The following is a 12,497-nucleotide window of genomic DNA, read 5'->3' as shown; positions in this document are numbered from 1 at the left end:
CCTCTGTTTTCTATTTTTTTAACCGACCTTCCCACCTCTTATTTTCCTCGTCTCAAATTTTTTTTTTTTAAGCTCAATTTTACTTCCCATACTTTTACATACATAATATGTATGGGTTGTGTATACAGTATCTAGAGAAAGTTTCCACCTCCTTTCAAAATTTTCACCTTTTATTGCTTTATAGCCTGGAATTCAATTGCATTAAATCAGACTCTTTCCCCCTCTCACCTCCCTCTCCCCCCCCCCCATCTTTATTTACAAGTAACCCACAACTTCCAAGTGAAAAACAAATTTTTGAAAATTAATTAAAAATACAAAATTCGAATATCTTGGTTGGATAAGTGTCCACCCCCATGAGTTAATACTTGGTGGAAGCACCTTTGACAACAGTTACAGCTTTGAGTCTGGTGGGATTTGTCTCTACTAACTTTGCACACCTTGATTGGGCAATATTTGCCCATTCTTCTGGATAAAACTGTTCAAGCTCAGTCAAGTTGTGTGGAGAGAGTTCAGTTGATGGACAACAATCTTCAAGTCATGCCACAGATTTTTGATTGAATTTAGGTCGGGGCTCTGAGTGAGCCACTCAAGGACATTTATCTTTTTGTTCCTTAGTCACTCCAGTGTAGCTTCGGCTGTGTACTTCGGGTCGTTGTCATGCTGAAAGGTGAACTTCCGTTCCAAGTTCAGCTTTCTTGCAGAGGGCAGCAGGGTTTTCTCTTGGATTTTTCTGTATTTTGCTCCATCCATTTCTTTCTATCCTGGCAAGTGCCCCAGTCCCTGCTGATGAGAAAAATCCCCATAACATGGTGCTGCTACCACCATGCTTCACAGTAGGGATGGTTTTCTTTGGATGATGTGCTGTGTTGAGTTTGCACCAAATGTAACATTTTGCATTTAGGCCAAAAAATTCCATCCTGGTTTCGTCAGACCACAAAACTTTTTGCCACGTCGCTTCAGAATCTCCAGAGTTGGTTTTTTGCATACCTCAAATGAGATTATAGGTGGGCTTTTTGAGTAATGGCTTTCTTCTTGCCACCCTACCATACAGGTCAGACTTGTGGAGAGCTTGGAATATTGTTGTCACATGCACACAGTGACCAGTCTTTGCCATAAAGGCATGTAGCTCTTTCAAAGTTGTAATTGGCCTTTTGGTGGCATCTCTGATCAGTCTCCTCCTTGCCTAGTCATCCAGTGTGGAGGGATGGCCTGATCTTGGCAATGTCTTGGTGATACCATATGCCTTCCATTTCTTAATGATTGTCTTGACTGTGCTCCAAGGGATTTCCAAGGCCTTTGAAATATTTTAATACCCATCGCCTGATCTGTGCCTTTCCACAACTTTATCCCGGAAAGCTCCTTGGTGCTCTTGGTTGAGTCTTTGCTGTGAAATGCACTACCCAGCAGAGGAAACCTGCAGGAACAGCTGATTTATTCTGAAATAATCAGAATCATGACAATTTAACACGGGTGGAGGCCAATTAACTTGGTGTGTGATTTTGAAGGTGATTGATTACACCTGAGCTAATTTACAATTGCTATTATAAGGGGGGTGGACACTTATCCAACCAAGATATTCTAGTTTTGTATTTTCTATTGATTTTCTGAAATTTGTAGAATTTGTTTTTCACTTGGAAGTTGTGGGTTATGATGTGTAAATGAAGGTGGAAAAAGTCTGATTTAATGGCAATTTAATTCCAGGCTATAAGGTAACAAAAGGTGAACATTTTGAAAGGGGGTGTAGACTTTCTGTAGGCACTGTTAAATAATACTTGTATGTAAGTGACAGCTTTTCACTCCTATCTTGATAAGTAAAGGAGGATATGCATTGTCATGCAAAAATATTGAACACACCATCCATTTGATCTGGAAGGTGAATATTTTTGTTGTTTATGTATTGTATGTAACTAGCGAACAACATTGCAAATCGGTGCTTGCTTTATGAAAAGGTGGGTGTACGGCACGTATTTACAACTCGGTTGTATTCAAGGTGCCTTGAGGTAAAGAGCTTTCCGACCTTCAAAGCATAAATGGTTGTTTGGTGCCACTGGTTTGCAACATTTCTGTCACATTGGGCCTTCCAAAGTCACCTGTGTTAACATCTTTTGGGGAAAGATAACAGGCCACACCGATGTTGAAAATAACAGGTAGATCAAAATGAATGATGGGTCTCTCCAAAGTGACCTTGAAATGTGAAACGGTGCAATAATTGCTCCTGATATCTATCAAACTTTTGCACAAAATGTTTGTGAGGGTGTCTAAGCTGTTTGTTGCTCAAGCTGGAACATCCTATTAGAAATTAAATAACCAGTTTTAAATTCATAATCCTGTATATTTCTTAACCTTCCCGATGCTATTGGTTATACAGTGTATTCCTGTTGATTTAATAGCTTGGCGGATCCTTGCAATGTGCAATCCGAAAAATTCTCCTCCTTTGGTTAACTCCATTGGTCCTCACGTGTTTGAGCCTGCTGATGTGAAAACGCCATTCATTATGGAATGCAATATTTTGGTCACTCGGCTGTGTCGAGCTGTGATGGAAGATTTCCCCACACCAATTTCTGCTTGCACCTCCCATTCCCCGCACTCAGGTACTTTAAAATCAAAGAAAAGGAGCAGATGGCACGACCTCGGCATGAGGCCGACGACGACAGCATCGAGGATGTGAGCGACGACGAGTTTGAAATATTCCTCGGTCAGTGAAAATTGCCCGGCGGGAGGCAATTGTTCAAACAGGGAAAGGGACAGGTGTTCAACAGACGAGCTGGCCAGCACAGAGTCGAGTTTAGGTTTCACTGTGCCACCGGCTGTTGGTTACTCTGTTGGTCGGGTGTTTTTTTTTTTCTTCATGTCGTGTGGTGCGGTTTGGCACTCAGATATACGCCTTCTGATAACCTCTGTGGTAGCTCAGAGTCCGTTGGCCAAGACTGTGCATCATCCTCACACAATTTGCTTTTTGAAAACCAATTGCACTATGATTTACTTCTACTACATTTTCTCAGATGATTGCAAAGAGGGTGTGGAAGATGACTACCTTCAGGATGAGCTGGATTTTGCCGGGTAAGGATGTGTTGTTTTACCAGCAGCAGAAGGTGTTTTTATTTTTATTTTTTGCATGTAGGAATAGATTCCAAAACCTTGCTGAACGCTTGATGAGTGACCTGACAAATACATTTCAGCCACCAAAGGAATTGCTGTAAGTTCACCACGATTATGGGTGATTGACAAATGTCTTCTGCTGTAATGACGATAGCAATTATCTTTGTTTCGCGTGTGCATAGTAACCTGAAACGACCTTCAAAACGCAATCAATCTGAGGATGATGATGATGATGATGATGATGAAGAATGTGACTTGGATGATGAAGAGGTATCGCTTGGAAGCATGGATGATGAGTTTGGAGATGATGTTGAGGATGCTGGTGGAGTTTTCATGGAGGAAGAGGAAGAAGATTCCTCAGATGGTACGTCTTGATTGTCAAATGAGGAGTTGTCAGACATTTTTAGTCGATATGTGATTTGGCTAACAAAGAGCAATGGACTAGTGTATTTCACCATGCAAGGAATTACTGTTATTATTTAAAATTAAAAAAAACATTGTGGGCTCCCCCTCCCTCACCGCCCCCCCTTCTTGTTTTGTTAACATACTGCAAAGTACTTTCATTTTAGGAAGTTGAAGAGAATCGCAATTGAAAGCCTTGGGCGAGAATTTTCATTCCTTTGGTATTGCTCTGAAATTACCATCGTAATCTCCACGAGAAAGCAGTGGAACTGCTGTTGCTGTGTAACCGTGTTCTGCTTGACAAAACACGGCAGTTCCTTTGCGATAACAGGCAACTCTAAGGAGCATGTCTCGGCTGTCTGGGTCGCACCTAGTTTTTTTTTTTTTATATACCCCCCTTCGTATTCCCTTTGTGTCTTTATTGAGTTTGGAGAAATTGCAGTGCAAACATGTTGAATAGCTTCCTGAAGAGTCTTCATTACCATTGCAGGTATTTTTTTTCTACTTTTGATATGCCAAAGACCCCCCTCTAATGTAAGAATTGGTCTGTGGGCTCTGCATGGTTGTTAACAACGTTGCTTAGCGTCTCGCCGCGGCCCCTGCACAGCGGGCGGTCATGTCAGGCCTCGTGGTGGAAAAGGCGTACCTTTTATCGCTCGCTCTTGCAAAATGGTTTTGCGCAATTATTTTAATTGCTCCTTGTTGGCAATTGGCAGGATGTTTAGGCCTTTGTAAAAGGGTTTTATTTCTATTTATTTATTTATTTATTTATATATATATATGTTATTTTCCTCCCTCTGCTAAAAAAAAAGAAAAAAGCCCAAAATATATGCAGCTGGGATCTGGGCCGGCAAATGTAAAAACAATTGGCACATTTTATATAAACTGATTACGTGTAATGCAAAAACTAAATAAATTGATGTCTCGTTCTTTTTAATTTGAGGATCTAAATCTGGAGCACTTGAGTATTTCCTTTAACTGCCTTTGTCATTCATCCTACTCTGGCCTCCAGACAAAGAGAAAATGGACCCTCCATCTCACAATTGCCGGAATTGAATAGCCCTGAGAAAAACCATCCATGGTGCTTCCCCTCGATGTACATGGCGTTGGGATAGTCATTTGGCCACTGGAATTGCTCAAGACACAACCGGACATGGACAGCTGTTCTGAGCTTGAGGAAGTTGTTGAAATGAAGTTGACACCTCAACCAATAATTGGATTGCACGGCTTCATTTCCAGCAATTTCAAAATTTGTGGGGTCCAGCTTCCCTGGTGTGCATGTGGCAAGTGTGAGGTCACATGTATGTCATCAGAAGGAACAATCATTATCAGAGTAGTCATGCTGCTCCCACTGCATTATCAACGTTTGATGCAAGCTTTTGTGCGAAACTTCTGAAACTTGCTTTCCGAACTCGCCCAAAGTTTGAAAGCTTTCTTGTTTTGACAAAGTAAGGATGACAATGCGACGCTTTAAAAAAAAAAAAAATTCAAGTGCTTTTGAGATTATGACATTTTATTTTGTCATTGCAACAGTCCAATTGTGTAATCCGTCGACCTCGAGGGAGAGGATGAGGTGATCTGGTGCCTTGTTTGGTTAACTTGCCGTTGTGCAGCACCTCAGTCTTTCCACAAGGTGGAACCTCATACCATGACCTCTCAAAGCTTGGCTCATGTACGTTGGAGCGTAGCGAGCGGAATGCAGTGAGCCTACCACAGACTGCCATGTGCCTCCTGACCTGGAAGCTCAAGTTTCAGGAGCTAGAACAAAGCAAAACACCCTCATCTCGTACGGCTCGGGCAGATTGCAGATGGAAAAAAACCTTTACTTTTAATCTCAGCTTATGTTGTTAGAGCACTGTCTCCAGAACTCTTCCGTATTGTGCTGTCAATTAATTTCCCACAACTATTGTCAGTGAAACCATTTTCCTGTCTGTTGTGGCTTGTACACCTTGTGTTTTGTTATATATATATATATATATATATATATATATATATATATATATATATATATATATATATATATATATATATATATATATATATATACACTCGAAGTGAGTGCAAATCTTTCCTTTTTGTCATGTGCCCCTGATAATCTAAGGAATCCTTATTTTGTGTGCTCAATTAACTTTGCAATCAAATTGAGGTGGTCTGACATCTTGCAAACAACAGATTTAAATCTTTAGTACTTGCAAACAGAGCCTCAAAATCCATCAGGGACCCTATTCAGAAACAAGTTATTGTTTATGTGTTTCTCTCCAGTGTTGTTTGTCTTTATTTATCTGACAAAGGTGTGCAGAAAAGTGGTTTAACGTGCGATGTCATACATTCTGTATTTGGAGTGTTTTCACAATTCTATATTTCACCTCTTGTGCCACTAATGGGCTGCTTTCTTGTCATTTTGCATATAATCATTCTCCAAGTGGATTTTTTTGTTGTTGTTGTTTGGTTTTTTTTGGCAGCACAAAGGGAATTTCATTTATGTGTAGTGGCACAATTGTTGCATATGTTTGTCCCCAGGAGGCACTGCACGAAGAGTGGAGCGAGCTCCAAAGATCGTCCAAGGAAAACGAGCTGCAGGAGGTCGAACGTTGCACGGTACTTCTTATTTGTTCTTCCACTCTGCACACCATTGCACTGATGTTTTAGCAACCATGTGCAACAGAGCAAATTTCATGGTAAACCTCGTGCAATTGGGTCGATGTTGTCAGGCCGGCAGAAATCTCGAGCTTTGGCCACTCAGGGTTATCGATGGGGAAAATCGATGGAGTGCCATAAGGGAGCGATCGAGTAGAAGGTTTGGTTTTGGCTGAGCTTGCACTGGCTATTACTTGTCACCATAGGATAGGACATCTAATTCCACTTCACAATAGGGTAACTGCCATGGAGAATTTAGTCGCTGCCTTATGGAATGTCCGGTCACCCCTCAATTTTGCTCTTGATGACTTTCCTGCAGGGCAGAAGACGAAGCGCCAGAAAAGAGGTGGAGCTGGACACAACGTACATTTGGCTGCAGAAGAGGTGAATGGATTTCATTTGACTAGTTTCGATCACCTTGGTAGCAGTTCTACAGTCATGTTTTCGAGTCACAGTTCTGGTACTCCATGGTAACAGTCTTGTTCAATTTGGGGAATTATTTATCTTGCACAGTTTGGTGAGCTTCTCGATGAAAACATTGGAATGAAGCTCGACACCATTGGACTGAACGCAATGGCGAACAGGGATAAAGCAAGTGAGTGCAATTTGTGTGGCTGAAATGGCATCTCCCTTAATATTTTAACGAACTCTTTTGATCAACCAGGCTCATAAGTACATTGACCAAATCCTGCAGCTATTGTACAACACAGAGAAGTGTGCACGTGACAAGGAATGGACAATTTGTTGAAGGGTAATCGAAAGGGTGCACTCGGGCCACACCTTTGTCACCGTGATAATAATGGACCAGGGTGCTTTTGAAGAAATTGTATTTCTGGTCGGGTGAGTACAGGAAGGGGAAGGTGCAAGGGATGAAAGCAAGTGGATCTATCACGTTTTGAAACTACCTTCCATCGTTGTTGTCATCATCATGATGATTATTATCATTATTTAATTTTACAGGCATCAAGCAGCTGCGCTGGGAGGCAGATCGGGACCGCTGGATCCGTGGCCGTGGAAGAGGCCGGGGCTCCTTCAGGGGAAGGCGGCCTGGAAAAGGTCTTGTCGGTTCATTTGGGGGGAAAGCCCGAGGTGCTTTTGTGGGTGGGGCTCGTGCATCTAAACCTCAGCAGTCAGGAAAGGGCAGTCGTATGGCCCGCCGGGGCAGACACAAGTGACATTGACATTTCTTATGTTGTTATTTGTACCCTTATTTATCATCCAAATTGTGAGCATCCATTCAAATGATTGTTTGAGAAATAACCAGATGGTTAGAGGTTTTTGTTTGGGTGAAATCATAAACCGATAAAGTGACAAAATCATTTGTAAAATTTCAAAACATGCCAATTATATTTTGTATTTTGCTGCCCTGTCATTGCTGGAATAAATGTTCCTTTCCTAAAAACTGCATATTTTTCCGCATCCATTTTTTTTTTTTAGCATAATGTTTGACAAAGCATCATTTACAAAAAATGTTTCAACTATTTTGTTCGTCGTTGGACCTTTCAGTCTTTTGTTTCATGTTTTTGGTTCTTTTGGGGGGGAAAAAAATTATGTTGGAATCCACACTTTCATTTTAAAAGTGATGCTTGATTGTGATTATTGTGAAACACTTTGGGATTTCTCTACATCCCCAATTTCCTTTCTTCTGAGTCGTAATTGCGAATTATTGTAGGGTCATGGTGTATCTGGAAGCCAGATAAATTGCTGCGCGGAATGATAAAATGGTTGATCTTACGGGGTGTCTTGAAGAAGATCCTGCACACCGCAAATGAGGCCCTTGAAAAGGCGAGTCAGTGGAGCGTGCTAGTGCTGGGCCGGGCGGGGGCGCCGGTACGCCGTCAGGCCATCTCGTTCGCCTGGCCCCACACCCCGTCTCGCCTTCCGGATGCCCAAGCGTCGCGAAGGAGTTTCGAGGGAAAGGCCGATGCAAGTAAGTGGCGCATCGTAAGGTGGCAAGGTGTGTGTAAATGGGTGACAATAAGGAGGGAAACGTCCATCGTTGGCGTACACAAGGTTCGGTGGAGTTGTGTTTATTAATAAATGTAGTCCAAGCCAAGGCTCAGATCAGGAGGTGCTGCGAACATTCCGTGCTATTGGGCCCCGCACCCACAACTACCGCCCCAGGCCGAGGAAGAAAAGGATGCATTTGCGGACTTTGAAAGCTCTGGTTCTTTTGCGACGTTGTTAATGTACGACGGGATTATCGGGCAATCATAAATATTCGCATTCAAATCAGTTTTTCAAACCGTAAGTTAAAGCAATCTGAAATGCATCAAAAGACTAAACTATAATTACGAAGAACCTGAGAAACAAATCTGTATTGTAACGAATTTGATCCGGATGCCGTTTATTGAAATTGATCAAATTGATTTGATATCTGATTTCCAAAATTGTTTGTAATGACTGTAATATTTAATTTGATTTATGGTATAAATTGACAATAAACGTGAACTTCCTTACATATATGCAATTAAATGATATTGAATATAACATCGGAAATTTCACGTTGTTTGTGTGTGTGTGTGTGTGTGTATATATGTGTATATATATATATATATATATATATATATATATATATATATATATATATATATATATATATATATATGTAAAAGCAATATAAAACTACGATATATACATACATGTATAGTAGTTTTATATTGCTTTTACTTTTATATGTATATATATATATGTAAAACCATGTATAATAAATAGGCTGAATGGGTGTAATAACTGAAAGTGTATTGTATGGTATTAAGAGCCATACTGTATATTGTGACAATTCCGCAAAAAGGTGATCCTGTGCAACCCTCACAAGATGCTTTAGTTTCAGCCTCTTTCGGAAGATTCTGCTTTGGAGATTTTAAAACGTAAAACTAATTATTTCAAAATATTTCCTCGCATCCTTACGTGTAGCATTGAGGATCGCATCGGATTCGTAGATTAGAGAATATTGTTGAGAGGAAAATGCCGCATAATTTAACAGGTCTTTGGTCCCGTGTGAACTCCTGCAAATCGATGCAAGATGAGGGGTTTTAACGTTGCATTCGCATGTTTTATTTCGTTTGTTTATTTTTGCGTAAAGACGTGTATGGCAAGATGTCTTCCTTAAAAACCAACGTCCGTTTTCTTTTAACATAATGTCACGCGTTTCAGCTGAATATATTTCCTAATTTGCCGTATCGGTTTTTTGACGGCTTATGCAACTTCAATTTGTAATTATAGTACACTTGTGTAATTCAAATATAATGTTTTAAAGGATCAAACACTGTGTATGATTTGTACATATTTGATTCAATGGCTTAATTCATAATAAACAGCAACTTACAGACATTTACGCTGTGCATGTACAGTGCACATATTCCAATGCTTTAAAAAATATTTTCATCTTGCATAACTTTTAATTGTACAATGTAAACATACCGCAACTTATTTAGTGTTGTAATGTGTTTTAAGCATATCGGGTTCAAACCTATCGTGTGTTATTGAGTTTAAAAGAATGTTTTTGTGTGAAGTTCCTTTTCATCCGAGTTTTCCGTGTATGCCGAGCATTATTACTATTTTGTTTTCCTTAATGGTTTTAAGAAGAAAATTTTGTTTCCTCATTATTTTTCAATAAGTTGTTGGTTTGTGCAATATATATATATATATATATATATATATATATATATATACATATATATCTTCATATTCACCAATCTGCTCCGGTTGGTGCTTGGAAGTATATGAACCGGTTGGAGATTTACGATAAATTATTTCCCTCATGTACTCTGTCTCGGCTTCCAGACCTGTGTGCTGTAAAAGCAAAATGGCTAGAGATTGGACCAAAAGGCGAAGGCGCATTCGCTCTACTGAACCCTATGCTCTGAGGTGACCGTTTGAGATGCTTTGAAAAAAAAGAAGGGTAGTGTGTCGGGGGGGGGGGGGCAGAGCAAGAGAGCCGAGGTTTTGACTGGGTGGATATAATGGTTAGAAAGAAGCCATGCATTGCAGAGGTGCTGCGACACTGGTTGTGCTTGGAGGGGGAAATGGAGAGGGAAAGAGTAGTGGTGGGCAGAATTATAATTGGCCTTCCAAGACCGCGCCCACTCCCGCTCTGCCGAGAACATGTGCGCCCGAGTGACCTGAATGCCCATCAAAATGAAACGGATGGACCAGGCCCCTCTCGGCCACCGAGGGGGTCGCGCGCTCCGCCAAAGCTCCCCTGCCGTGCCATTGCAGTGCGAGTGGAGCCAAGCACTTTTCTCACACTTTTGGAAACACAGGCTCTGCGAGCACACCCGTTCATTAATGAAGCGACGTGCGAGGCAGCTCCGTACTATACCTTCACGAGATTACCTTAGTTGTGCGGGTTTTGAGCTCATGACACAGAGAAGGTTCCATTGACCGCAAATATTCAAATAATCAATGTACAAATAAAAGATGCTGTTCATCAGAGCTTGTGTTTTAAGTCACCGTCGATATTGATAGATTGTTGTGTATGTGCTTTTATAATTAGTATGATCATTGGATTTTTTTTTCTTACTCTGTTGCAACAACTGAAAATTGAATTGTCTATCAAACACAACAGTATCAAAAGCTTATTATTGGCCCACATCCTATATGCTGGACTGCATATGGTGCAAATAGGACTTTGTTTCTCTCGATGCCATGACGTACGGACAAGGATGAATGATACCAACACAACACTCCCCCCCCCCACACTCAACTCCTTTACTCCTAATTCCAGGAGCTCCATCTCCCACAGTAACTCCCCTCTCGTTGTCTCTTTTGTTCCATTAATCAGTGTGAAAAACGTCCGGCCCGCTAGCTCCTCGGCTGATCCGCGTGGAAATCAAATTTCCGATGGAAAGAATGCTCTGGGTTAAAGCGGAGGTTAAAGGGCGATGCCCGGTGGCAGGGGTTATAAAAGCTCCTCTAAAGCTGGTTAATAAGAGTGGGATCACCTTCGCTGGAGGAAGCAACTGGTGGTAAATTATCTTCTGCATTACTCACTCTGTTTCTCCCCTCGTGCAATGCTTCAGAAAGCCGTTTTTGTAAAAATACAAATTGCTCGATGGACCCTCAATAGGATTGTGTCAACCTTGCATACAGTGACGTGCTTATGCTTGAAGAATTGTCACACCTCGTGTATGGTGGAGTGACTTCTATTTCCCTCCATCCGATTCCTATATGAGACCTCACATCTCCATTTGGCAAATTCCATCATATTTTGGCAAAATTATTTTTTCATCTAATCATCGCCTACAGAGAAGCGTGTCCACCTATTCATTAAGAAATACTTGTGCGTGTCCTACACCGCAAATTTGAAGCATGTCCAGGATATTGGCTCAAAGGCTTACTCTTGTGAAAGATACCAGAAAGTGGTAATGTACACACTGAGGACAAGACAGCCAACTTATAATTTTCTCCTTAATGGTATGCTCTTAGATGTACTACCTCTTGCTGAAACTGCACAATATGTTTCAGTTGGTGAGGAATTCATCCATGAGGATTCATCCATGAGGAATCCATCCTCATCCATCCCTATTCATCCATGAGGAATCGGGCATCCATATATTTTTCAGAGGCAATGACTGCACCATACTGGTGTAGATATTGCAGCTGGAAAAAGGTCCAACATTGTCACCTCAGTTTCCATGGTCAAGGGCAAACAAACCATGAGTAATAACCTACTGAAACCACCATTGTATACCTCTGAAACCTGGGCTGAACCAAAGCAACCATTAGCTCTTTTGTGAGTGAAAACTTAATACTGTACTTAACTTCATTAAGGATGGTGTCATCAAAGGTGACCATAGTCTTTCACATCCCCGTTTCAACAAGGAATAAATAGTACCTCAAATGATCTGCATGGACTGAGCAGATCGTCTAACTCAGATCTTCAGAAGACCAATGAGGCCACTGTTTAATAGTCAAGTGCACACCGATCAAACCGTCTGTTGGAGTATTCTATATTTCATCTGAAGCTACTAAAGAACACAAGAAACCAGGCAGTGTTGCTCCATCTTTGCTTCCATGGTGTAAGCCGTACGGCATTGATCAAAGCAAACATGATCGATGCGAGTTACACTTAACTGATGGAGTTTGGGACTCCAATTGGCATCATTCAAACTTTGTCCCCACCCAAACGTTTGCTTGTACCTGGTCTGAGGAATACTTGGTCGAGGTGAACCTGTGCGATTGAAGACGAGACCTGCGAATTGGGAATTGTGAGCGGACAATCGGTTCACATATATATATATATATATATATATATATATATATATATATATATATATATATATATATATATATATATATATATATATATATATATGTATCTTCTTCTCTCGGCTGCTCCCGTTAGGGGTCGCCAC

The 12,497-nt window shown here is 41.0% G+C and overlaps 1 protein-coding gene across 1 annotated transcript in view; it reads left to right on the top strand.

Annotated features, from left to right (window-relative positions):
- Positions 1-7,543, top strand: part of CEBPZ (CCAAT enhancer binding protein zeta) — an 88,442-nt gene extending 80,899 nt beyond the window's left edge. The window contains exons 11-17 of the mRNA XM_085856266.1: positions 2,592-2,695; positions 3,003-3,060; positions 3,282-3,463; positions 6,022-6,099; positions 6,458-6,522; positions 6,652-6,733; positions 7,099-7,543. Of these exons, the coding sequence (XP_085712392.1) occupies positions 2,592-2,695; positions 3,003-3,060; positions 3,282-3,463; positions 6,022-6,099; positions 6,458-6,522; positions 6,652-6,733; positions 7,099-7,313 (784 nt within the window). The 3' untranslated portion in view covers positions 7,314-7,543. The remainder of the gene's footprint in view (positions 1-2,591; positions 2,696-3,002; positions 3,061-3,281; positions 3,464-6,021; positions 6,100-6,457; positions 6,523-6,651; positions 6,734-7,098) is intronic.
- The last annotated feature ends 4,954 nt before the right edge of the window (positions 7,544-12,497 follow it).

This window comes from Eptatretus burgeri, chromosome 15 (assembly GCF_056783735.1).
Source record: "Eptatretus burgeri isolate ZD-2024b chromosome 15, Ebu_testis_v1, whole genome shotgun sequence".
Lineage (NCBI taxonomy): Eukaryota > Metazoa > Chordata > Myxini > Myxiniformes > Myxinidae > Eptatretus > Eptatretus burgeri.
This window is presented reverse-complemented; position numbering and strand designations above follow the sequence as displayed.